The sequence below is a fragment of the Hermetia illucens genome, chromosome 4, assembly GCF_905115235.1.
Source record: "Hermetia illucens chromosome 4, iHerIll2.2.curated.20191125, whole genome shotgun sequence".
NCBI lineage: Eukaryota > Metazoa > Arthropoda > Insecta > Diptera > Stratiomyidae > Hermetia > Hermetia illucens.
This window is the reverse complement of record NC_051852.1, coordinates 42,475,792-42,498,589: the sequence shown is the minus strand read 5'-3', so window position 1 is coordinate 42,498,589 and position 22,798 is coordinate 42,475,792. Positions and strand designations below refer to the sequence as shown.

Sequence of the window (22,798 nt, the reverse complement as noted above, 5' to 3'; positions counted from 1 at the left end):
TTTAGTTCAATAATTATTTATTCGTATTTCTGTGAATATTCATTTTTTGGTACAAAAGAAACGGTAGATAACTCCTTTTTGCCAAAACTTTACTTTTCAACGGTTCCTCCAATAAACATTCGCCAATTGAGGAAAGAAAAACATAAACACAATCAATTTCCATACAAGCTTCTAACTTTACGTATCGTTAGAGATAAATTCAACATTTAATTGTTCCTTGACGTAAACTACAACGTAATAATCAACACGTAAACGAATATTGCAAGAAAAAATAATATTTTGGAAGCCCGTCTTATAAATTATCTTTGATTTCCGTTTTGCTTGAATATGACGCCAGTCACAGCTCCATTTCTCTGAATCAAACAAGTTCTGAGAGCAAACAATATATCAGTAATCAATCTCCTAAAGAATCTATTGCTACTCACTTGTTTCCTCCTTCCAAAGCAATGATGGGAGGATTTGCATTCGGCTCCAATTTACAGGCCTGCTCCGAAATGGCCACTGCTATTCCTGATGCAATCTCCGAAGCTGTTCCAGCGGCTGAAATTGGAAAATGAACAGAACAAAATTTTGAATTTTAGAATAGGGTACAGCTGGAACTTTGACATCGGATTGAAGTTATACATATGTGTTATGTGCTGAAACAAATATTTTCTCAGCTCAGAGGATAAGAGCTTTAACTGGCTCTGCCACCGGAGCTAGAAAATATTGGGGAATCAAATAGCTAACAGCGTATAATAACTGTACTAACGATACCTTCCAGATAAAAAAAACAATGGACGTTGAGGGGAGGGACTAGGGAGCGATAGACAATATCATTCTGGAGGACATGAGTAACCTGTTGAACTGGCAGTATAGATTTCGTTACGCTTATTTAGTTGCGAATGTCGAATGAAAGAAAGTAGGTCTGATAAAAGGGACGCAGCCAAAATAACTGGCGTCACTGTAAAGGCGGCTAAGGCATGCGACGGTGAAAGAAGCCGATTTTGGCTCATGGGACGATTACGTACCTAATGTGGTTTTGGGTCTGTATCAACATGTGACTTATCCGTCAAAGTTTAGAGTAATGGTGGTGATTACTTTTCGTGTGCTACTCCTATATAACAACACAAAGAGAACATTAGCGCGGAAGCCTCAACTTGATGTTCGTGTTGAGATAGTTGCATTCAGAGTTTGGAGAAAACAATGAAGGTGGATTCATCGTTGCATATGCTGGATTAAGGAACGATTCCTGCATACATCAACTATGTGCCACCTTTGATATTCTGGTCACTAATAGGAAAGAATAGGACTCGAATCTGTTGATATTTACCTTCAGTCCAATTCTGCTTGCTTCCTTCTTCAAGTACTGTTTCAGAAAAAAGTGACATCGTCCACTTAACCCACCACGTTTTCCAGCGCAGTTTTCAATGGTGCACCAACCGATATCCGGTCTAGGCCTGCCTTAATAAGGAACTTCAAACATCCCGATATTGCACTGAGGTCCGCCAATTCGATATCCCTAAAAGCTGTCTAGCGTCCTGACCTACGCCATCGCTCCATCTCAAGCAGGGTCTGCCTCGCCTCCTTTTTCTACCATAGATATTGCCCTTATATACTTTCCGGGTTGGATCATCCTCATCCATACGGATTAAGTGACCCGCCCACCGTAGCCTATTGAGCCGGATTTTATCCACAACCGGACGGTCATGGTATCGCTCATAGATTTCGTAGTTATGTAGGCTACGGAATCGTCAATCCTCATGTAAGGGCCAACAATTCTTCAGAAATCAAATCAAAATCAACCGATTTAGAAAACTCTAATTTTCTTAAGTGCGCCGGGTGAGTTGGAAGCATCAGGCGGCGATACAGAATCTGTAGCAAAACGCAAAAAACATTTGCGACATTCTAACACTGTCTGATCTGCAGAATTTATTCAAAAAGTGTAAATGATGGAGCTTAATGTTTCTGACCATCTTATCCGTCGACTTGTCTAAGAAGATCTCCGGTATAACACCTACGTTTCGCACAAACGACAGCTTATGCAAACACGGGAACAGCGAGTTATCCGATCAAAATGCCTTCTAAACAAAATTAAACATTTTGGCATGAAAATTTGTTTTATTTTCCATTTCCGAGTTATCACAACCTAGACGGATGCCGGATTTTACCTAATACTAGCACTAAGTGCCAAGCATTTAGGCTGGGATGATCCTACTTACTTTAAAATGAAAGGGGCGCTGCTGCTGGTGGTGGCCGGTGGTAGGTTAGTGAGAGAATACACCATTCTGCAGCATGGTTTTAACCAGACTATTTGAGAGTCCCAGGACATAAAGGCCTGAGAATGCCAAGACAGGGTGGAAACCTCCAAGACCGTTCCTTATCGTACTTCTGAGGCAGGAGGAACATCGTTCGAGAACGCGATTTGTCGTGGACCCTCCCTTTTGATTTCGGCACTCGGGTCCGGAGTTTTCCGGCTCCACGCGAGCGGTCGAATCGAGATATTTTTTTTTGCATTCCAGTTTAGCTCGTGTGATGTTATTTCGATAGGCTCGCACGAATCCCCCTGTTTGTTGCCTGCGGACCCACGCATCGGAGAGGACAGATGAATTTTTGTAAAATTACACGTGAGGAATCGAACATAGTAGAATAGAGTGTATAGAATTTCGATGGCGGTAATTGAGGCAGATAAGTGCTGTGCGATGGTAGCTCTCGATGTGAGTGTTATTATTGTTTTTTGGCCCTTATGATTAATTCAGCGAAGTGGTTCAAGGCTACCAAAGAACTCCTGCTTATTCTTAATCAATTCCTTCTAGAAAAGATACTCATCTATATTGTATCGAAGATGTGTTGCACAAGGATCAGTCGCCTTGATTTAAAAGGTTATTTGCTCGCGTAACCCTGTTCTAGGGAAAAAACTGAAAAAAAGTCGGAGTTGCATGTCGAAAATGACCCCTGGACCGTGCAGTAGTTAGATACCTGAAAGTTTTGAAAACCTATGTAGTCGTTCCTTACTGCAGTTGACTTGTTGCGATGTCATGCCGCAACGTTAACCACGCCCCTATTTCCGATGTCATGGAGCAAATTTATCTGCTTCACGGCAGAATTTGGGTGATACATTCGGAATTCGGACATAAAAACTCATATCCCGTATTTGGACACAGTAGATCATATCCAGATCGTTTTTCATCCATGAAAATATTCCGAATGCAGATGCAGATAGTGAACACATTTAGTACTCTAATTGTTTTCTCCCCTAATTTCAGCACCTCGCATTCTTCATTCAGATCACCAAATCGAGCATGGGTTTCTTGCAGAACTCCTCTTCCATGACAATAGTCGAAAACTTTCCTAGTTTTAAATCAGTGCGATACAGACGTAGGACATCGATTAGCCAGGCATGCAAAATGCTGTTTTGGAGTAATCAATAAAGCAATTTTCCAAATTTTGCCGGTCTCTTGTTGCTGCAACCGCTCGATCCAACTCGGCAGCCCTTTTACTCCTCGGAAAGTTATTGGTCGCGAGGTGTACGTTCACCCTTCCACTCCGTTATGAATTTGTAGAGGTTTGACAACCGGTTTGGTGTCCGCGGGGGTCCTACCCCGTGCCCTTTTTAAGAACAAAGAAAGGTGGAAATTCCACCGGCCGATTGATGGCCTGATTTACGATATGTGCCAAACAACCTTGTATACTGGTGAACTTATTGTACCAGAAATTATTCAGCCGATCCAGACCAAGGCACCTCCAGTTCTTCGAGCTTGTCGAACCTCGATCAGCACCTTCGGCTGTAATCTACTCAGTCTAGTGGACAGGCAACCCCAAAAAGTCCAACCCAACATTCTTTTGCTTCCGTCGCCGAAAGCTGCCCTGTCCGAAAAAGCTCTACGGTTGTTTCACTGGGTACAGCATAGTTTCTGCATTTTATTTTTCGCCCATTCGCTGGTATTTCCAAAGCTAATTTGAGTCAGCTTGGCAATGTGAGTTGTATCAACATTCCAAACGAATTTTTCTTAGTGGATCTCTACGGTCGCCCAAATCTCGCTCTGAATCCTCTGGCCATGCAACCTGACACCCGCAACCAGTTACACCAGTGACTGTAGTTGCAGTAGTGGCATATCAACACATAATCGAGACGCAATCTTATCAGTGATTTGGTGTAGGATCAATTTGCGTAAATTCTGTACACGCTCTTTGGAACATATTGCTGGGTCTTCGGCTTCCGCGTTGACTTGAGTCGGACACACTCAATGATGACAGTTTGAATTGGGTCGTTACAAGTAATAAAGCGGTACTGCTCAACGCGCATATTGCGGGAACAGCTCTACGAATATTTAATGAAATAAGGGGTGGCGAGCCGTTGTAATTTTTTGGTAGGAGCGGATGATAGAGATTCATTTCCTTCGCCCATTTAGTCGGTAGCTTATGTGAATCAGGTTGTAGCGAAACAGGGCAGCCGAGCTATGTTCCTGATGATCGTGGCGTCTAGATGTCAAATCACCGGGCGATTAAAGGTTTTGACGCTCTGTTGTCAATTACTGAAGCAAACGTCTTCCGCCGATTATCCATAAGAGACCTTAAATTTCTCTATCCTCTCATTTGATCGGTGCGCATTTTATCCCTAGCTGCCAGATATGGTGACAATGAGTAATCTACAAAGCCGCGAAATTTTTGCAGTTGCCTCACCTAAACCGCGACAACAATTAATACTGATGCTATCCATCCCTCGTTCGGACGTGGTGGTGTCTATAATTATATCCGAGGTAAATGAATTTGTTGCAATAATGAAAACTGTTGCAAAAATAACGGATGATAGCAGAACATTCCCCAACGACGCAATGGTTGCAAAAAAGAATTAACATTTTCGCCTAACTAGGAGGCAATTCATCAGGCGCTATCTCAGCAAAGGAAAACATGTGAAACAGTTGCTTCCAAAGGATAGATCGAAAGAAGATAAAATCGAGAAAGGGCAAGCAACGACTGTGGAGCTGACCCAAATTACTTACTGTCCAAAGGGAAGGAGGGTGTCGATCATTAGCACATTGCCGGCAGCAGCACCAGTGTGGTTGATACGAATCAACCTCAACCATGTTCTGCTTAAAGCGTTCGCGGGACTAGACATGGTACTCAAGAATTTCTACACTACTTTTCAGTGGAAGGGGTCTATAATGGATCATTAACATATGTAAGCACCGCTTTAGCCAGTAGAGTTAGTCATAGTGACTACCAGGCAATCTGTATGGAAATCAAAGTTTTCGCAGAATGCCGTGTGGATTGCCGGGTAGACGGCGAAAGCACATATTCTCCGCGGCGCTCAAGCCTGATATATCCCTAGACGATCCCGCCAGAGAAAGTCATTCAAATCGCCCAATGGGCGATGGAAACATGTGATGTTACTATGCTCAAAAGGCGACTGCTCCCCAGTAGGCATCAAATACTGGTGGAACAACGAAGTCCCAATTTTGTGGGTCGCACGTTTCCGAGCAAAAACGCTTTGATAGAGACAAAGGAGAAAGCCCGGTAGCGACAATTGATAAGAGGCATACAGACTGGCCTGTTAAAAGAAGGCATTCGGAGGAGCTGCTTCAAAAAGTTGTACGATCATGTCGATATAAACCCTTGGGGTGGGGCCTACAATGTGGTAATATAAAAAGCCTGCGAAGACCACTATAGGTGACCTGCCTCTAAAAAAGATTGTTTCTACTGTTTTCTCTCCACCAAAGTAGTGTCAAGGATGTGTGGACATGGGATTTTTGGTATAATAAATCACAACACGAGAATTTAAATAAACGGACACGCTTTATTCGAACTTATCGCTCTCGTTCCTCTCACTCGACTGACTTCACGGCAGGGTTGTACTTTCGGTGTCAGGGCTTGACAGCTCGGCCTCTCCTGACATTGAAATCGACCCGATTTCAGGTTCATGGTTTTCATCGGACTCCTCGTAGCAGTCAATCTCCGGACTCAAGTAACACCACGGCTTGAGCTTGTCACTCGTGTAGACAGAACTATAGCGTCGTCGACCTCGAATATCGGCAAGGTCCTCTATTACGTACCGGTCGTGTCGTAAAACCTTCGAAATTATATAGGGACCTTTATATTTTGGCTCCAACTTGTGCGATTCGCCTGTTGCGGTCGGAACGTTTTCCACAACCACAAGATCTCCTTCTTCGTACGTCGTAGGTGATTTGTGTTTCGCGTCGAATCTTAGCTTCCAACGTGTTTTTTCATTCATGATTCGTTCTGCAGCCTTCTGACGAATTTCGATTGATGTTAAGGTCGTCTCGGTATCGGTATCGTTTTCGTTGTTTAAGGCCTGGATCATTCGATTAGCAATTACATCTCGCAGTTCAAAATCGAAGACGATTCGATTCGGTGTAAATCCGGTTGTTGAATGTTTCTGGGAGTTTAAGGACCACTGGACCATGGGTAGTAAAGTGTCCCATTCGTGTTGGTTTTCCGTTGAGCAGCGCAGATGGGAGAGTATAGTTTGATTAACTCTCTCTACCTGCCCATTTGCCCGAGGCGTACGGACTGGAACCTTGATGTGAAGAATATCGTTACGATCGCAGTATTGTTTGAATTCTTTTGCTGTAAAGGCGCTGCCTCGATCACTGATAATTCGCTTCGGTAGTCCAAAATAAGCAGAAACGTCAATCAGGAGTGCTATAACGGATTTAGCGTTGGTGGTTCGGACTGCTCGCAGAATCGTATATTTACTAAAGGGATCACTAATAGCAATAATGTGATAGTTTCCCTTTCGACTACGTGGAAACGGTCCCAGATGATCAATGTGTAGACATCGGAAAGGGATCGGCTCGATCTCTTCGAAGTACATTTTTCCCTCACGTTTTCCGGTTGGTATCTTGTTGAAACAACATTCAACACACGACGCTAAATACGACTTCACATAGCGACGCATCATTGGAAACCAAAAATAATCTCGAAGTCTCGCCAGTGTTTTCTCGCAACCAGGGTGTCCAACATCATCGTGGTGACTGCGCACTACTCGCCAGCGCACAGGATTGGGTACGACAAATTTTAGGTCACTGCCCAAGCGTCGCATCAATCTCCCGTTTTTCAGTTTATAGTCAGTTTTAAGCTGCGATCCTTGTGTGGACTGTGTTTTTCCGGAAAGTACATCGATAATTCCCTTCAAAACTGGATCTTGACGTTGCATTGATGCTAACCAATCGTTTTCGTTTATCTCGACCACCATAATAAGATCGGCAACGGTATTGGGATGGGCAGATGGCTCGGCTGGCTTACGGCTTAATGCGTCTACGTGATGCATTCGGCTTCCGGAACGATGTGTGACTTCAAAATCATACTCTTGAAGTTTTAACCACCATCTGGCCACTCGATGATTTAATGGCGTCGTCGTTTTTGTACTCGATATCGCATTACAGTCTGTGATAACTCGAAACCTTTTCCCCAGCAAATAGAATCGAAAGCGTTCCAGTGATTCCACTATTGCTAACACCTCCAGTTCGTTGCTATGGTATTTCTGTTCTGCGTCTGAACACTGTCTGCTATAGTAAAATACGGCTCGCCATGTAAGTTGGTCTTCTGACTGCATGAGTATTCCGGCCAAACCAATTATGCTCGCGTCAGTGTGAACTTCGTGGAAGGACGTCGGTTTATATAGCGCCAACACTGGTTCTTCACTCAGATGCTTCTTCAGCAAATTAAAGGCGATTTCACACTCTTCGGTCCATTTGAATTCTCGAATTTGGTTTCTCAATAGAGACGTTAACGGCTTTGCTATTAGCGCATAATTTTGGACAAACTTTCGGAAGAAACCGGTAAGACCGAGAAAACTTCGAACTTCGGTAATTGAGGTCGGAGTCGGGAAATTCACAACGGCATTGATTTTACAAGTACCGGGCATGATACCATTTTCGGAGACGGTATGTCCTAAAAATTCTATTTTTCGAGCGAAGAATGTACACTTCGATGGTCGTAGGGTTAAGCCTTCGTTTTTCAGGATAGTCAATAATTCTCTCAGAAGATCCATTCCTTCAGCAATATCTCGGCAACCAATTATAACCTCGTCGATGTAGTTGATCACACGTTTCGATTTCATTTGTCTGATGATTCCGCTTATAACACTCTGAAACTCCATTGGAGCATTAACCAAACCGAACGGCATAACATTAAACTCATATTGGCCGTTATGAGTTATGAAAGCTGTATATTGCTTTGAGCTTTCAGTGAGTTCTATTTGATAGTAGCCAGAAAATAGATCCAATGTTATGAAGTAGGTACTGTCATCAATTTGAGACATGATCTCATCGACAGTTGGCATAGGATACGGGCGTTTTCTTGTTGCTTCATTAATCGCTCGATAGTCGACGCACAATCTGTCTTCACCATTCTGTTTTTTCACCAATACGATGGGTGAAGAGTAAGTCGAGTTGCTGTGACGAATAATTTCATTATCTAGAAGCTCCTGTACGATACGGTCCACCACTTGACGTTTCGCTAACGGGATACGGTATGCGCGGCTTTGGATTGGTTTATCGTGTATCAGTTGAATATCCATCTGCTTCGTTTGACACCTTCCCATTTCAGGTATTGTTTCGGCAAAGCACTGTCGAAATTCCGTAATCATTTCGTTAAACTGTCGTTTTTCGTTGCTCGACAATTCTGTTTCAGGTTTAATATTTAACGGCTTAATAGTTTCGAAACGGCATCCATCGGAATCGATAATCATTCGACGGTTTTTACTCAGTAATACGTCAGAACCTAGTAGTAGCGCGTTAGGAATTAGATTGTCATTCACAACGTAAATAACAGCGTTGACAACGCACTCGTCTATGGTAATCACCGCATTTATTTTTTTATCACAAACGAACGAACCACCAGCAAATCCCTTAAGAATGATGGGGTCACACGGTATTGAGTTTCTTGCAACTGATTCGCGCACTAGAGTTCTGTCACTGCCCGGGTCAATAAAGGTATCGACGACCATATCGTCTAATAGAATGTTTTTCGTGATGCGACCGGTTTCCCGAGACACTTGATCCGGCACTCCGTCCGATACCACTTGATTAATATTGCGACTCGCGGGCAAGACACTTTTACAAAATTCAGTTGTATGTCCTGTCTTTGAACACTTTGCACATCGTTCAAGTCGCTGCGGCTGAGGGCAATTCACCGAAATATGTCCCGGCTTAAAACAATTATAACAAACACGGTTCGCGTTTTTCACTGGGGTAGCTGTCAGTTTTTTAATCGGTTCGAAATGTCCGTCGTTTTCCGGTTTTCGTTGCGATGCCTCTGGCAATCTTTGACGGTTCGCTAAAAATCGGTTTACCGCGTCTAACAATTCGTTCGTTGTTTGAAAATTTAATGGAGCGATGGCATTTTGAACAGGGCCATGATTCAGCCCACGTCGGATATACTGGATGATAGCGGCATCCGATGTTTGTCCTTTTCTTCCCTCGGCGTAAACTCGGTAGAAAAAGTCGATGACTGGTTCTGTCGGTTTTCGTATATACGAACTCATACGAAAATGAATGTCGGCTTCGTTCTCCACATGGGGAAATTCGCTCTCTAATGCTTCGGCAAAATCTTTTAAGTTTTCGAATATTAATCCACAAGAGTCGAACCACAATTTCGCCGGACCGTTGAGTTTCGTTTGTACTGCAAATACCACAGCGGCTTCGTTCCACTTGTATGCTGTGGCTAGCTGTCGGACTCGTTGAATAAACGCTTTGGCGGTTAATGACGAAGTTTTTGTCGGTTCAAAATCAGGAAGAAGTTCAACGATATCTCTGATTGAATGAGAATGATTGAAATGATCGTCGGAGACGATTTTCTTAGGGATATCCGAGTTGTGCTTCTCCGATTTGCTATCAATTTTCTTTGAAAGGCTCTCGACTGTGGCTGCAAGCGAGCTCACGACATCTCGGAGCAATTTGAGCTCATTGCTTTCGTCTTCGATATCGAATTCGTCGGTGCCAGCGCCTTCAATAAGTCGTGTTACTAACTCGGCTTTTGTTCCTTTTGTCGATAAATCTCTCTCCCGTAGCAGTTCTCTCAATGTTCCTACTTTCAGAGATTCCGCTTTTATCAAAGGCATTCTGTTTAGAATGATGAACGGCACAATAAAAAAAAGGGTTTTTAAAACACAAGCGAACAAGGCGGCACTTCGTTTGTTTCCGTGAGTACGACGAAGAGACACACGGCGGTTTCGCGATGGTTGTTTCGAAAGCTAAACGAATATACAACGGCTTAGCAATATCTGTCGTTTGCTAAGCAGCGGCGTCGGCGTACGGTGGATTGTGACGATATTCGAATCGCCAAGTTTGTTTCGGTGAATAGAACGACAAACGGCAAAGATAGCCGGTGGCTGAGCGAATGTTATCGATGACTAAACAATGGCGGCGGCGGTGGTTGATCACGTCGAAAACGAAAATGTTACTTTTTTTTTTTTACTTTTCAATTTTACGATTACGATATTACGGCGATTGTGTATTTAACCAAAAGATCCCACTTCTGACCTGTCAAGGATGTGTGGACATGGGATTTTTGGTATAATAAATCACAACACGAGAATTTAAATAAACGGACACGCTTTATTCGAACTTATCGCTCTCGTTCCTCTCACTCGACTGACTTCACGGCAGGGTTGTACTTTCGGTGTCAGGGCTTGACAGTAGTAGTAGGCAAATAGTGATTTAGCTCGACGTAACCGAAGAGCAGCGGCAGGAAATATGAAGTGGGAACTATGACAACAAGAATTTAGTCATGAGTCGCACCCCTAACGGAGCTTTAAAGCTGCCAGTGAAGACTAGGACCGACCTTTTTGCTAACAACTTCGAAGCGCCTAAAGCCTAAAAGGAGGAGAAAGCAAAAGTTGAAGATAAGGCGTAATATCGCCCGATCTGTCTGTTATACAATGGGGAAGTGATGTGGAGAGTTATTTACAACAAACTGCTACCCATAGTCGAAAGCAACAATGGCTTGTCGAAATTACACTATGTGTTTCGGCGCCCTTTTTGGCGGATGCATTAAGCACAGTGGTAAATCTGACAAAATACGTGCTGAGTTCTATCGGATAGCTGTGTCATGCTAGATTTAACTCCGCCAATTGGAACTGAATTAAAGGGGTGTTGACAGTCTTAGATGTACCTGGATATTCGGCGAATCTTACTTACTTTTCAAGGACGTACGGTACGGGACGGATGAGGGCCTCAAAGAATATATTGTCACAGCGGAGGTCCCCTGCTGTGGACTGGGGTGCTTGGTCTTCCTATCCCAGAAGAGGCTATAATCGACGGCTTTCTTGTTGACCTGGTTGTAGTTTTTATAACAAAGTACCCAGAGGATATGGAGATCTACGCGAAGAAGACAATACGAGCGATAAAGTCCTGGCTATAAATGGCCGGGCTGACCTTGGCGAGGTCATAATAACGAACTGTAGAAATAAGTATACTGTGAAGCTGAATATGGAGCATTCTGCCAAAAGGCAGGTAGTGCCACTGCGGCACTTGTAAAAATGTTGTCGAATGTTGGTGGGCCGAAATAGTGATTTTAACTGAAACGGTGCCATCCATTTTGCTTCAAGCACCTCCGCCCTGCTTGTTAACTCTCAGAGAAGGAAGTAAGTGAGTTCAATTTACCCGTTGATGACCGAGGATTGGAAGCGCTCTTAGAATTACGCCAGATGAGGCATTACTGGTGGTAGCGAGCATGATTGCGAAAGAAATGAGTGTGCTCTACAGGTCAGACGTATCGAGGGGCACGCAGAACGCAAAAATGTGGCAAAGTCAGCGTTGTATTATCTTCGGTAATGCAAATGGAACGAGTCTACGAAAGGTGGCATAGCGAAGGATCCAGCCCATGGAAAGGAGGAATCGGAACCAACCGCTGGGCAAGAACGTGAGTCCAAAGAATATTGTGGTGAAGATGCTGAAAGAGAAGAGAGAAGAGAGAAGAGTTTCCTCCGCGATCGTAAAAACACAGAAAGAACTGGTGCAGAAAGTGACGGAGAGGGAGCTCAAAGGACGGGAAGCACGAGTGTCTAAAGGGCTTGATAGGCCGGGGTGGTCTTTGGTGGATGTGAATCCTACGCGCGCTCAGTCTAAATCGATGTTCGCATGGTTGGGCTGGAGCGGACGTGTCTTCTTCAGCTTTTACACCTCCGTGTACGAACAACAACAAAAAATAAGCACGTCTGTGGAGAATGGAGAAGGAAACTGAACGTGTGTTTATAAGTATACGTAGCTAATGGCAAACAAACTTAATTGTGGCCACTTTTGGGGAGACTAGAAATTAGTTTTTAATCGTTGAGGGTCCTGCACTAGGCTCTCTAGACTGGGTGTCAACGACATGACATGGCATAAAAGAAAAAAATGCTAAGTGGACTCAACGCGCAGTAAAACTGATCATTTGCCAAATTGTTCAATGTCACGTCCTACGCATTATTCTTAATTAATGTCATAAACGCATTCAGTTTTCTTTGTCATGCTGGACATAAACTTTTAATCAGCATTCGACTCACCCCCATAGCACAATCCCTGCCTATTTGCGAACAGACATCCAGTCGTGTTTGGAGTCGAAATTCTGTAAAAGAACGGACAATTTAGATAGTTGTGAGTCCCAGCTTGTCGGAAACGAACAACTACTTACATTTCGCTAATGCACTTCTGTAAACTCTGCTCCATTGCACCAGCAAAAAACCACAAACTTTGTTTATCTCCCAGAAAATCACTTGACAAAACGTCAAGAATCAGCTGTTCCACCGCCAAGGCCAAGATGGTCCATACGAAGCCAATGAACTGCTATTGGCGGTTGGTGCCTCGGCTCATCGCATTCTCCCTCCACGCATGACATCTCGCCAGATTTGACGTTCCAACTTTTTGTCACACCGAACACGTCAGCGAGAAATTGTGTGTTTTGTCGGCGACATTTCATATTTAATTTCGATTACTTCTCGCTGTCTCCAATTAGATTTATAATTTGACTTTCCGCAAAACACTTTGACTGTTCCTCTACAATCTGCCATAGAAATCCAGCCTGAAAATGGTGAGTAAATTGGCCTAAACGCTGTTGAATAAATCTCGTTGATGGGTTCCGTGTTCATTGCAGGTTTTGATAGCGGCCGCTGTGTGTACAAAAAGTGGAAAAGGTGAGAAATGTTCTGTTCCTGATCTTTTCGTGGTCTAACCCATGTTCGTTGCAGTGATAATATCGCGACAATTCGTTGAGATGACGAAAGTCCGCATCGAGGGACTGCTCGCCGCCTTCCCAAAACTGATGACGACCGGGAAGCAGCACACATTCGTCGAGACGGACTCCGTGCGATACGTCTATCAACCCTTGGAGAAATTGTACATGCTCCTGATTACCACCAAAGCGAGTAACATCCTTGAGGATTTGGAGACGTTGAGGCTGTTCTCGAAAGTGGTAAGCGAGATCTCAATTCCTATGATTTGAATGGAGCCCGGAAGTTGGTGCTGTGAGAACTGATAGCGATAGAAATGGGAGGGAACTTGTGTTGCATTACACGTAACGATGCTTCCGGTTTGATTTTGTAATGTGTCGCTTGGGAATATTTACAGCATTCCCTATACACCAGAAGTAACAATTTTAACAAAAAAACCTTCTTCACCCCCAACAATGAGCTGGGGTTGCATCTGAACGTAGGGAGGGTGATAGGAATAATACGTAGGCAGTCAATCGGCGACAGTTAGTTCATTGTTGTATTAGATTGTGTGGAACTTCCATCGGCGACGGTTGGAACATATGAATTTCTTTAATAACCACATTTAAAGATGCAGCAAGAATACTCTGCTTGGATCGGATACATCAAGGCCTAAGGGAGACAGGATTTTTCGCTTAATATTCATCCCAAACTGGATTTCCCCTCTACAGCTCTGAGTGCATTGCTGATAGTCACAACGCTAACTCGAATTGTACGACGTTTTCAATATTCTGTCGTCACCAGCCTTTATTTCTTTCAGTAGCTGCGATCTTTTCCAGTCAGGTCCGTCACTTCTAGCTATTAAAAACTTGACCCGGTACGACGTCTAAGACTGTGGACGTGATCATGGCGCTGATCCAGAGTAACATTTTCTCCTCCATAATTGTGAGACGGTATTCATTGCCTTTGGCAGTCGCACTATAATAGGATCTATAGAGTGTGGCACTCGTTGATGGTCAATCGTAAGGACGCCAGTTGTGAAGCGCTTTTTAATCAAAGTCGCATAATCGAAGGATTTTCATTTCGCAGCTCGGTATACACTAAGTGCACCAATTCTGTTGTACTTAGACGGTTCAGTTCAGGACAGATTACTGTGGCTAATAGTGGCTTCAGATATGGTCTGCGATAGTGAAGATGGAAGGAGCTTTTCACTACAATTGAATAATTTCAGGTGAAGTTCAACATCTCGTAGATAAAATGAATGAAAATAAGGACAAACCTTCGCCACTGTACTTACTTTCCCGCGACCCTTCCTGCAATTTTGCGATAGGGCTACTTTAACTCATTAAAAAATCATGGGAATTTGAGAGGGAGAGGGAGTTATGATCCTGCTTTGATAACATGGAAATTTAAAATGCTCCGGGTCTGCGGATCATTTAGGGTTAATGTGTGGACGACGGAAGTGGCAGTGGATAAGTCGTACATTGTACTATATGTCTGGCTATACCATGCAGTGGAATATTCTATCTTGAGAAAACAGTCAAGACGAAAAGCCCGAGAGCACTAGAGGCTTTAAAACGCGATAACGATGGTGGGTAGGTTGAGGGGATGTATCGAACATAGAAGTTAATGACAACCATGTACGTAGTTTGTTGTTTGTCGTTTGCCTTCCACATTGAAACGATTCAAAAACTCACTAAGCCAGGATATAGAATTCCAGGCCTCAGCTACAATGCCGTCAGATGCTGCCGCTTGATTCATTCGATTGCTCCTCGGCTTCTGTACCACTTATACTTCGAATATCTCGAGAGCTCAGGAAATATCTCCGTTGATATTTGTACGAAACATTTCCGTCATCTGTTCGTCGTAGTAATTCGTAGTAAAGTAGTAATTTCGTTTTTTTATACCGGAGAATCGGCACCATTGAATGGTCGGTGGGTAGCCGCGGACTTTCCTTTATTTCAACGGCCGTCAAATGCGCAGAACAGCAATCAATGAGTTAGAGTGACGATGATACAAAAGGATTTTTATCCGAACATTCGCACTATCAGGGGTGAAAATAAGGCTGATACAGTCATACAGTCATTTCGATTTCGAGGTAACTTGAAAGCAAGATATACAAGAACAACATTAGAAACCCTATAAATTGTTCTAGTACTGTAGCACTACGTAAGGTAATGTCTGGAAATTTTCACCATTCCTTGAATGAACGGATTCATAATAAAATTCATTTTGATGTATGCATGCATCATCTGGTGGCGGAAGCTGAACCTTGCTAATAGAAGAAGTCATACTTTGTTGTAATCACGAAGAAAACAGGTCTTTGGAGATTATAGATTTAATAATGTTCACCGATCGATTAGCTATGGAAGGCAAATCAGGCTTATAAGTGTTTTTGGAAGTCCCGACTATGGAACTAGCCCCACATTTTGGAAAAATGACGACCATATTCCAAGTGGAAATATATGCCATTTTATTGGCAGCAGGATAATAATAATAATAATCGTTGGCGCAACAATCCATGTTGAATCAGGGCCTTGAAGTGTGTTAGCACTTCATTCAAGACCGTAACGGTACACTAGGAGGCAATGTGGTCAGCATTGCGCGTGCTGGCAGCAGGATGTTTGTCAGAAAAGGGCCGGTATCGCACCGTTCGAATCTGTTCCGATAGTAGAGTAGCATCATCAGCACCATATCAAGTCGGTTGGTGTGGACCTCCCATCAATTGCTCCTGCATCTTGGTCGACTGAACAGAGAATTCCTGACATGGGTGCCAGCGCAGTCGAACATCGCTAGTAATGAGAAGGCTAGCAGATTGGCTTGCCACAATGATGATATCAGAGTCAGCGTTTGACGTTAGGCCCGCAACGGAGTTGCCGTCCTTTTTCAATGTGCGACCAATTCATTATCACCTCAACTTTCTGATCAACATGTCCACGGATATCGGGCTTGTATGTCGACGAAGTTCTTCATTAAAAATTGTCTCAGGCCAGAATAGCCCGACGACACGTTTATCACCGTTAATGAAAAGCCGATCGTTAACGTCCTTGACAAGACCTTAAAAGAATTTTTTTTCACGACGTGAAACACGGTTCTATTATTATTTGGACAGCTTCTGCTTCCCTGAGAAGCGCAATAGTGAATTTCCTTTTGTCACGGCTTACACCAGGCTTCACTTCTCGAGATTTGTCACGGCATCGGAGCTGGAGCGCATAACGCTTGCGGCAACTAACAGTAATCAATTGAGCCTTCAGCCCCTTGCGTTCATCGGTCGGCTTCCAAGATCCCGCAGTCAACCAGGTTTTGTGACGCCTCTGCGGAGCATGTTCCACGAAGTAAGCAACGCCTAAGAAAAGATCATTTTCAACGGCAGCCCAATGTTCATCAATATTCTCAGACGAGCTTTGCAAGATGAGGAAGATAGTTCTACACCGTCGAATGACAACTAAATTATGTAAGCGGTTGGTGTTGACCGTACGATGTGGGAGAGGGGTCGAAGCTCTTTCACTTTGTGAGCGGTTGCGGATGCAACTCATAAGGGAAGCTAACGCAGGCTCTGTGCTTGGACAATGTGCCATATATAAGGGTAGGCGAAGAGCCCAATAGCGTTATGGCGTGTAGTTTTGATGCCACAAACTGTTTAAAGCGTAATTGCTGTCAGAAGGACTAAATGGGGCACAATCTAGTCCGCTCAGATCTTAAGAGGCAGCCCGAACTGTTCGAGACGAATTACCCCTTCGCTCTAGAACCAGAGATCTCTTTGAGGTTGCCAAAGAATTGTTTACCTAGTGACCGCAGCTTGGCTTTAGTTGGGCAGTCGTAAAGGAGGTATCCGAGGGTTTCTCCCTCCTCTCCGCAACTTCGAAATGTGACTTGGGCCCCGTACAAACAGTCGCGTACGCGTGTGGGCCAAAAATTCTCGTGATTGTGTTTTGTTGTAGGAGGTCCAGATCAACTGTTAAGTAGTGTGATTCCACTCTCAACCAGACGCCGATTGTGCACACCAAGAGACCGTCCAGAGCGGAGCCCCGCCTGGCCACTTTGTCAATTTGCTTATTTCCTTTATATTACTATATAACTGAAATTTGTGGCTTTGAGAATGTCGCCCGATCCGATAATACTCCCACTCCGACTCCACAGACCGTCTTTGATCCGTCGTTAAAGGATACTGTCCCATAACCTCGCAATGCATCGTCTGTCTTTCATTCTTCCATAGTTAGAAAGCCCACAGTCCACAGTCCGAGTCTTAAAGCTTGGTTTAAGTTTGGCGTAATTCGTTGGGAATTCCAAGAGTCCTCCTGATACTTCATCTAGAATGTTACTATCGTTCTACAGTTTTTCTGTTCAACATCCAAACACGCGGAGTCTGACAGCACTGCACGATAAATATTTAATATGGACGACCAGGGGAAGGAGGTTTAGAAGTATATAAAGAACTTCAATAACACATGCGGTATTTTTGGGTCCTATTAAACTTGCTCCCATTGTGTTTCCTGCTCAGACACCTCACAATAGAAACATACGTTACATGGGGGAACCATGGCTGTGTAAATCTTAAGTAACATTCTCGGCTGGAGGCCTCATTTGGTCACAAAGGCCTTGTCGCAGGCGTCGAGGGTTTCATAGGCTTTCTTATTACTCAGTTCTAAAGTTAGTCTCCAATTTAACTTAAGACCTTGATAGTAAATAGTATCAGCTCCATTTTAGTTGGATTTATGCTGAGTCCGCATCTTGCAGCCCAAAGGTGAACCTATTCCCAAGCACCCTCCACAATCTCGCTCATAACGGAGGAGAACATGCCTAACACCAACATCACTCCGCTTCATTCCACTGTCAGTAGAATTTCATTCATCACTATCAACCAGGATTGTGGAGGGAAGTCTTCTCTTGTCACTTAGAGGCGTCCCTCTACTCATAGCTCTGGTCAAGTGGCTACTTGCCAGATCAGACTGGACTAATTTAGTTTTTAGCAAAGAGAGATATATCCAAGAAGGCTGCTAAATACCTCTTGATCGTCTTTAAGTGTATGTCTAGGGCCCGCACTAGCGTCTGGCACACGAAAGAGATGAGGCTGGTTTTATGAAAGTTCTTCATGGAATCATCTGCTTGCTTTTGGTATAAAAACCTCCAGAAGTACGGTACATGTCTGAACGAAATAAATCTCTGATAAATCTCTACGAGGATTTTACTGAACCTCGCAGTATTACTAATACTTTCGATGTTTTGACAATACTTCAGCCAGTTCCGCTACTTGATGGTAAACATATAATTCTTCAGGTAGTCCTTGCAGATGTTTAGGCCTAAAGTAAATATTGAAGACTCTCCTGATAAGCTTTCTGAGATTGGGCAGATCTTTGTTTCACCACGTCAATGTCTTTTTGCTGTATTTTGCCGAGCACGAGACCTTAAATGCGATTTCGAATGGCTTCTTCAAAGCACTTACTTTTCACTCTAGTTGGTTGTCGTGCAGATGTTTCAATTGGGGTACTGGTAAATATAACCTGGCTCAACTTCCGCGAGTTACTCGTCCTGCGATTTCTAAAAGGGTTGGAAGCCTCTCCAGCGAAATTCAAACTGAAAATTATCTAGTTACCATGAAAATCTCATTGTAAGTAGGGTGATATATAAGACTTGGGGATCGGGGTGTAACAGCGGCAACGTACCGATAGGTTTGTGTTAATAATATATGCCCTGCATTGGCATCGCAGTGTATTAACAGGTTGGCTTTCTCGATGTAGTGATAGATGTCAGATGTTGCAATTCTTCCGGTGGTACTGACCGGTCGGCTGAGGAGATTTACATGCGCTCCAGTTTGACAGTTTGCTGGAACTCAGGTTCGGACATAAAAACGGGTGTAGGACCTTGCTTGCGAAGGTACATGCCCTATGCCTGTCCAGATTATTGTCTCTTGCGCTATGGAATAAATTGTAATATTTCCTTTGGAGCTCTTTGATGGTTCTGCTGCTATCCTCAATATGATCTGCATGTATACCGGGATCGTATTTCTCAGTCAGATCTTCGATTAACATCACCTTCAACAGTTCGTTGGTGGTATTGACCGGGACGGTTTCCCAGAGTGAAACACTTTGATCTTTGTGTAGTCCGTATTTTCAGTGCCTCCAATCATTCCCTATTTATGCGGAGTCAAAACGGAGGAGAACTCTTTAATCACCACCTATCGGTCTATGAGGAACCTAGCGTTTTTAAGGCACAGGATTGGGACGAACTTGTCCTTCTTCATGCGGATCTTCGATAACCAGATGCGAGCAACACGTCTGCTGGGAATATTGTCCTATGAGATAATCTCGAGCAAGGGAAGGGAAATTGGATTGAAAACAGCGATTAAATTTTCTTCTATCTACTTTCTGGCATTCAGTTAGTAGCCATGTTTAATTCCCACTTTACCAACCATATCCAAGAAAGTTTTTAATGGGGTTCATTTCCTCTAAAGTAGACTTGAACATGTTTATTTGACTTCCGACCTACAAATCCTCAATTCATTCCAGATCCCCGAATACTGCCACTCTCTTGAGGAAAAGGAAATTCTCGACAATGCATTCAATCTTATTTTCGCCTTCGATGAAATCGTTGCTTTGGGCTATCGCGAAAGTGTCAACTTGGCCCAGATCAAAACATTTGTTGAAATGGATTCGCACGAAGAGAAAGTATACCAAGCTGTACGGCAAACACAGGAACGCGAAGCCAAACAGAAGATGCGCGAAAAAGCGAAGGAGTTGCAGAGGCAAAGAATGGAATCGGCCAAACGAGGTGGAAACATCGGCCGTGGTGGACACGGTGGCTTCTCTTCAGATGGATTTGGGTCGAGTGGCGGTATTGGAGGTGGATCCAATATCAGTGCACCATCAATTGAAAATATTGAGATTAAGCCAAGCATAAAACTGCAGTGAGTACATTTTGGTTGTTTTGTGTTTATATGTAAGGGAATATCTTTGTCTTTACCAATATGAAATGGGTTCTATAATCTTTACGTTGGGCATTGGTTATAAATTGAGAGGACTTAATTTATGACTATGTTTCTCCTAGAAAACCATCACAACCACGCAACGCTTTGAAACTGGGCGGAAAATCGAAGGACGTCGACTCATTTGTTGACCAATTGAAGAGTGAAGGGGAAAAAATTTCAACGTTGACACCAGCCTCAACCGCGGCGGCTGCTGTAGCTCGCCCGAAAATTGCTTCTGATATTCATACTGAAAGGTAACTGAGGGAACCATTCTCAAACTCCTATCGGAGCATCTGGTCTTTATCCTGGTTTTATGAATTATCGAAAAATTTAACTTTCGTATTTCTACAGTGTACACTTGAAGCTTGAAGACAAACTGGTCGTTCGTCTTGGACGTGATGGTGGGCTGCAAACCTTCGAGCTTTCAGGCCTTCTAACACTTCGAATCTCAGACGAGAAATTCGGTCGTATTAAAGTGAAATTGGAGAATGCAGACCAACGGGGCATTCAACTTCAAACGCATCCAAACGTTGACAAGGAGTTGTTTAAGACGAAAGGTTTAATTGGATTGAAAAATCCGGCTAAACCGTTTCCACTCAACACGGATGTCGGTGTGCTGAAGTGGCGTTATCAGACACAGGATGAGTCAGCTATTCCACTGACCAGTAAGTCAATAACTAAAGCTCGTTAATGAATGATAGAGGCTTGATCACTGTTTGCTTATTTCCAGTAAATTGTTGGCCCTCCGAGAATGGAGACGGTGGCTGCGATGTCAACATTGAATACGAATTGGAACACACTAGGCTTGAATTGCAGGATGTTTGCATAGCGATTCCGTTACCGTAAGTATCTCTCTGTGGCAGTACAACTCAAATGAATTTCTAAATTAAACTAAACCCCCAACACAGCATGGGCGTACAACCAGCTGTCGGTGAATGCGATGGAACTTACAACTACGACTCACGAAGGCATTTGCTCCAATGGAATTTGCCAATCATTGACGCTTCCAACAAAGCAGGATCACTTGAGTTCAGTGTGGCATCATCGATACCTGGAGATTTCTTCCCGCTACAGGTACTTTAATAAAATTACTTATCTCAAATAGGATTTTCTGTTTCTGACATTTACCCCTTCCCTCCAGGTCAGCTTCGCGTCGAAAACATCATATGCCGATCTACGAGCCCACGATATTGTCACTGTGGATGATGAGACCCCGGTTAAATACTCCTCGGAGACATTCCTGTTTGTTGATAAATATGAAATTGTTTAAATGATTAGGGATAATTACGGAATTTAAATTTTATATATACAATCATACGATTAGCAATTACCTTTTCGAGGGAGCACGAAAGAGCGGCGAGTGTGCGATGAAAGATGATAGAAATAGTTGAATATGTTTCTCTGCAAAATCTTGAGTATTTTTAAACCTATGTATCATACTTAGATCCTAGGGTCCACCATTTTGTTCTTGTTCTTTTCTAGAAATATAGTATTGAAGACCTCAAACTGGACAGTGTGTTACATGCTGTATGCAAGATGATTATTTTATGCAAATAAATTAAATGGAAGGCATAAATGCCAAACGCGCCATAGATTCGCCTTTTCTTTTCGTTCTTTGTTTTTCAGCACTTTGTTTCAGGATCATACGTGGTAGTCCTCATAGACTTGGACATTTGAGCGTCTTAAGGCTTTCTAATCACCTGTTTGAACAAGAATCTCTTTATTTTTAATAATCAGTGTGGCGATAGTTTTCGAACCATGATATTGATTGGGTTGGTATCTTCAGGTGAAATTCCTTGATGCCTTCTCCGGCCATCTTGACAATGAGATTTGAGAGAGTTGGACCTTTGGCGTTCATGAATTTCCTACTTTTTACGAGAAATTCAACAAGAGAGAGCTGTCTTTATGATCATATAGGTATGCCATGCTTTTTTATCTTCGAAGCGTGAGGGTAAATGCAAAACTTAGATATCTATTACGTTTAGAGTATGAGCAGCGATCATTGCTGCTTATTTTCCTGCGAAAATAACCCCTTATTTCGTGGAAACCGATCATGAGAACTAAGTGCATCCAGATAGGGTTTATGTGATATTTCAGGCTGGATGCAAAGAGAACATTGATCAGCGAGCAAGAATTTGATTATTTTCAAAAATTATCGAAGACTTTTGTGAGCATTTGTAGAATGGATTACAGAATATTTCCTTTTTGGCCGGGTGAGGGTACAAGGTGGTCCTAATTTAGGCAATATGCACTCATGATTCTTTCCTTAATTGCTATATGTCGATTCTTAGCTGCTTAATGTGTTCTCCGTTTTCAACGCAAACGGTTGCAAATTTCATGCCTCTGCGTTGTTCCACCCGCCACTGAATACAGCTGTTTGGTTGTCGGTCAGCATGACTGTTACGCTTGGGGTTCGAATCATGCTCTAGTCGTCGAATACACGTTTGAAATACACTCTTGGTAGGCCGTACAATTAAGCTATATTATGTATATCCGAGGATACCACCACATTGACTTCACAGGTTATCTTTGATCCGTCAGTAAAGAATAATGTGACATAAACGTTGCAACACATTGCTGGTATTCTACACTGTCCCGGAAAACGCTCAGAGTTCCAGAGTTACTTCGTCTACGATGTTACTACGGTTATGGGACTTAATTGTCCAGCATGCGCATTCACGGAGTCTGACAGCACTGCACGAGAA

At 43.2% G+C, this 22,798-nt stretch overlaps 2 protein-coding genes across 2 annotated transcripts; one reads left to right on the top strand and one right to left on the bottom strand.

The window, feature by feature from the left end:
• On the bottom strand, nt 1-12,770 carry LOC119653842. The gene is made up of 4 exons (XM_038058888.1): nt 12,616-12,770; nt 12,488-12,549; nt 426-540; nt 1-369 (listed from the first exon to the last, which is right to left on the bottom strand). The coding sequence occupies exons 1-4, from the start codon at nt 12,648-12,650 to the stop codon at nt 300-302; spliced, it is 282 nt and encodes a 93-aa protein (XP_037914816.1). The 5' UTR covers nt 12,651-12,770; the 3' UTR covers nt 1-299.
• Nucleotides 12,771-12,839: 69 nt separating this feature from the next.
• Nucleotides 12,840-21,685, top strand: LOC119653841 (coatomer subunit delta). The gene is made up of 9 exons (XM_038058887.1): nt 12,840-13,011; nt 13,075-13,114; nt 13,169-13,392; nt 19,636-20,033; nt 20,174-20,347; nt 20,445-20,758; nt 20,824-20,935; nt 21,002-21,167; nt 21,235-21,685. The coding sequence occupies exons 1-9, from the start codon at nt 13,009-13,011 to the stop codon at nt 21,361-21,363; spliced, it is 1,560 nt and encodes a 519-aa protein (XP_037914815.1). The 5' UTR covers nt 12,840-13,008; the 3' UTR covers nt 21,364-21,685.
• The last annotated feature ends 1,113 nt before the right edge of the window (nt 21,686-22,798 follow it).

Coding starts and splice junctions, on each gene's coding strand:
- LOC119653842 (XM_038058888.1), bottom strand. CDS start 12,650: ATGGAGCAGAGTTTACAGAAGTGCATTAGCGAAAT. Junction 541..12,487: donor GCAGGGATTGTGCTATGGGG/GTGAGTCGAATG, acceptor TTCCAATTTCAG/CCGCTGGAACAGCTTCGGAG. Junction 370..425: donor GCTTTGGAAGGAGGAAACAA/GTGAGTAGCAAT, acceptor GTTTGCTCTCAG/AACTTGTTTGATTCAGAGAA.
- LOC119653841 (XM_038058887.1), top strand. Junction 13,115..13,168: donor GTGTACAAAAAGTGGAAAAG/GTGAGAAATGTT, acceptor TGTTCGTTGCAG/TGATAATATCGCGACAATTC. Junction 20,759..20,823: donor GTCAGCTATTCCACTGACCA/GTAAGTCAATAA, acceptor GCTTATTTCCAG/TAAATTGTTGGCCCTCCGAG.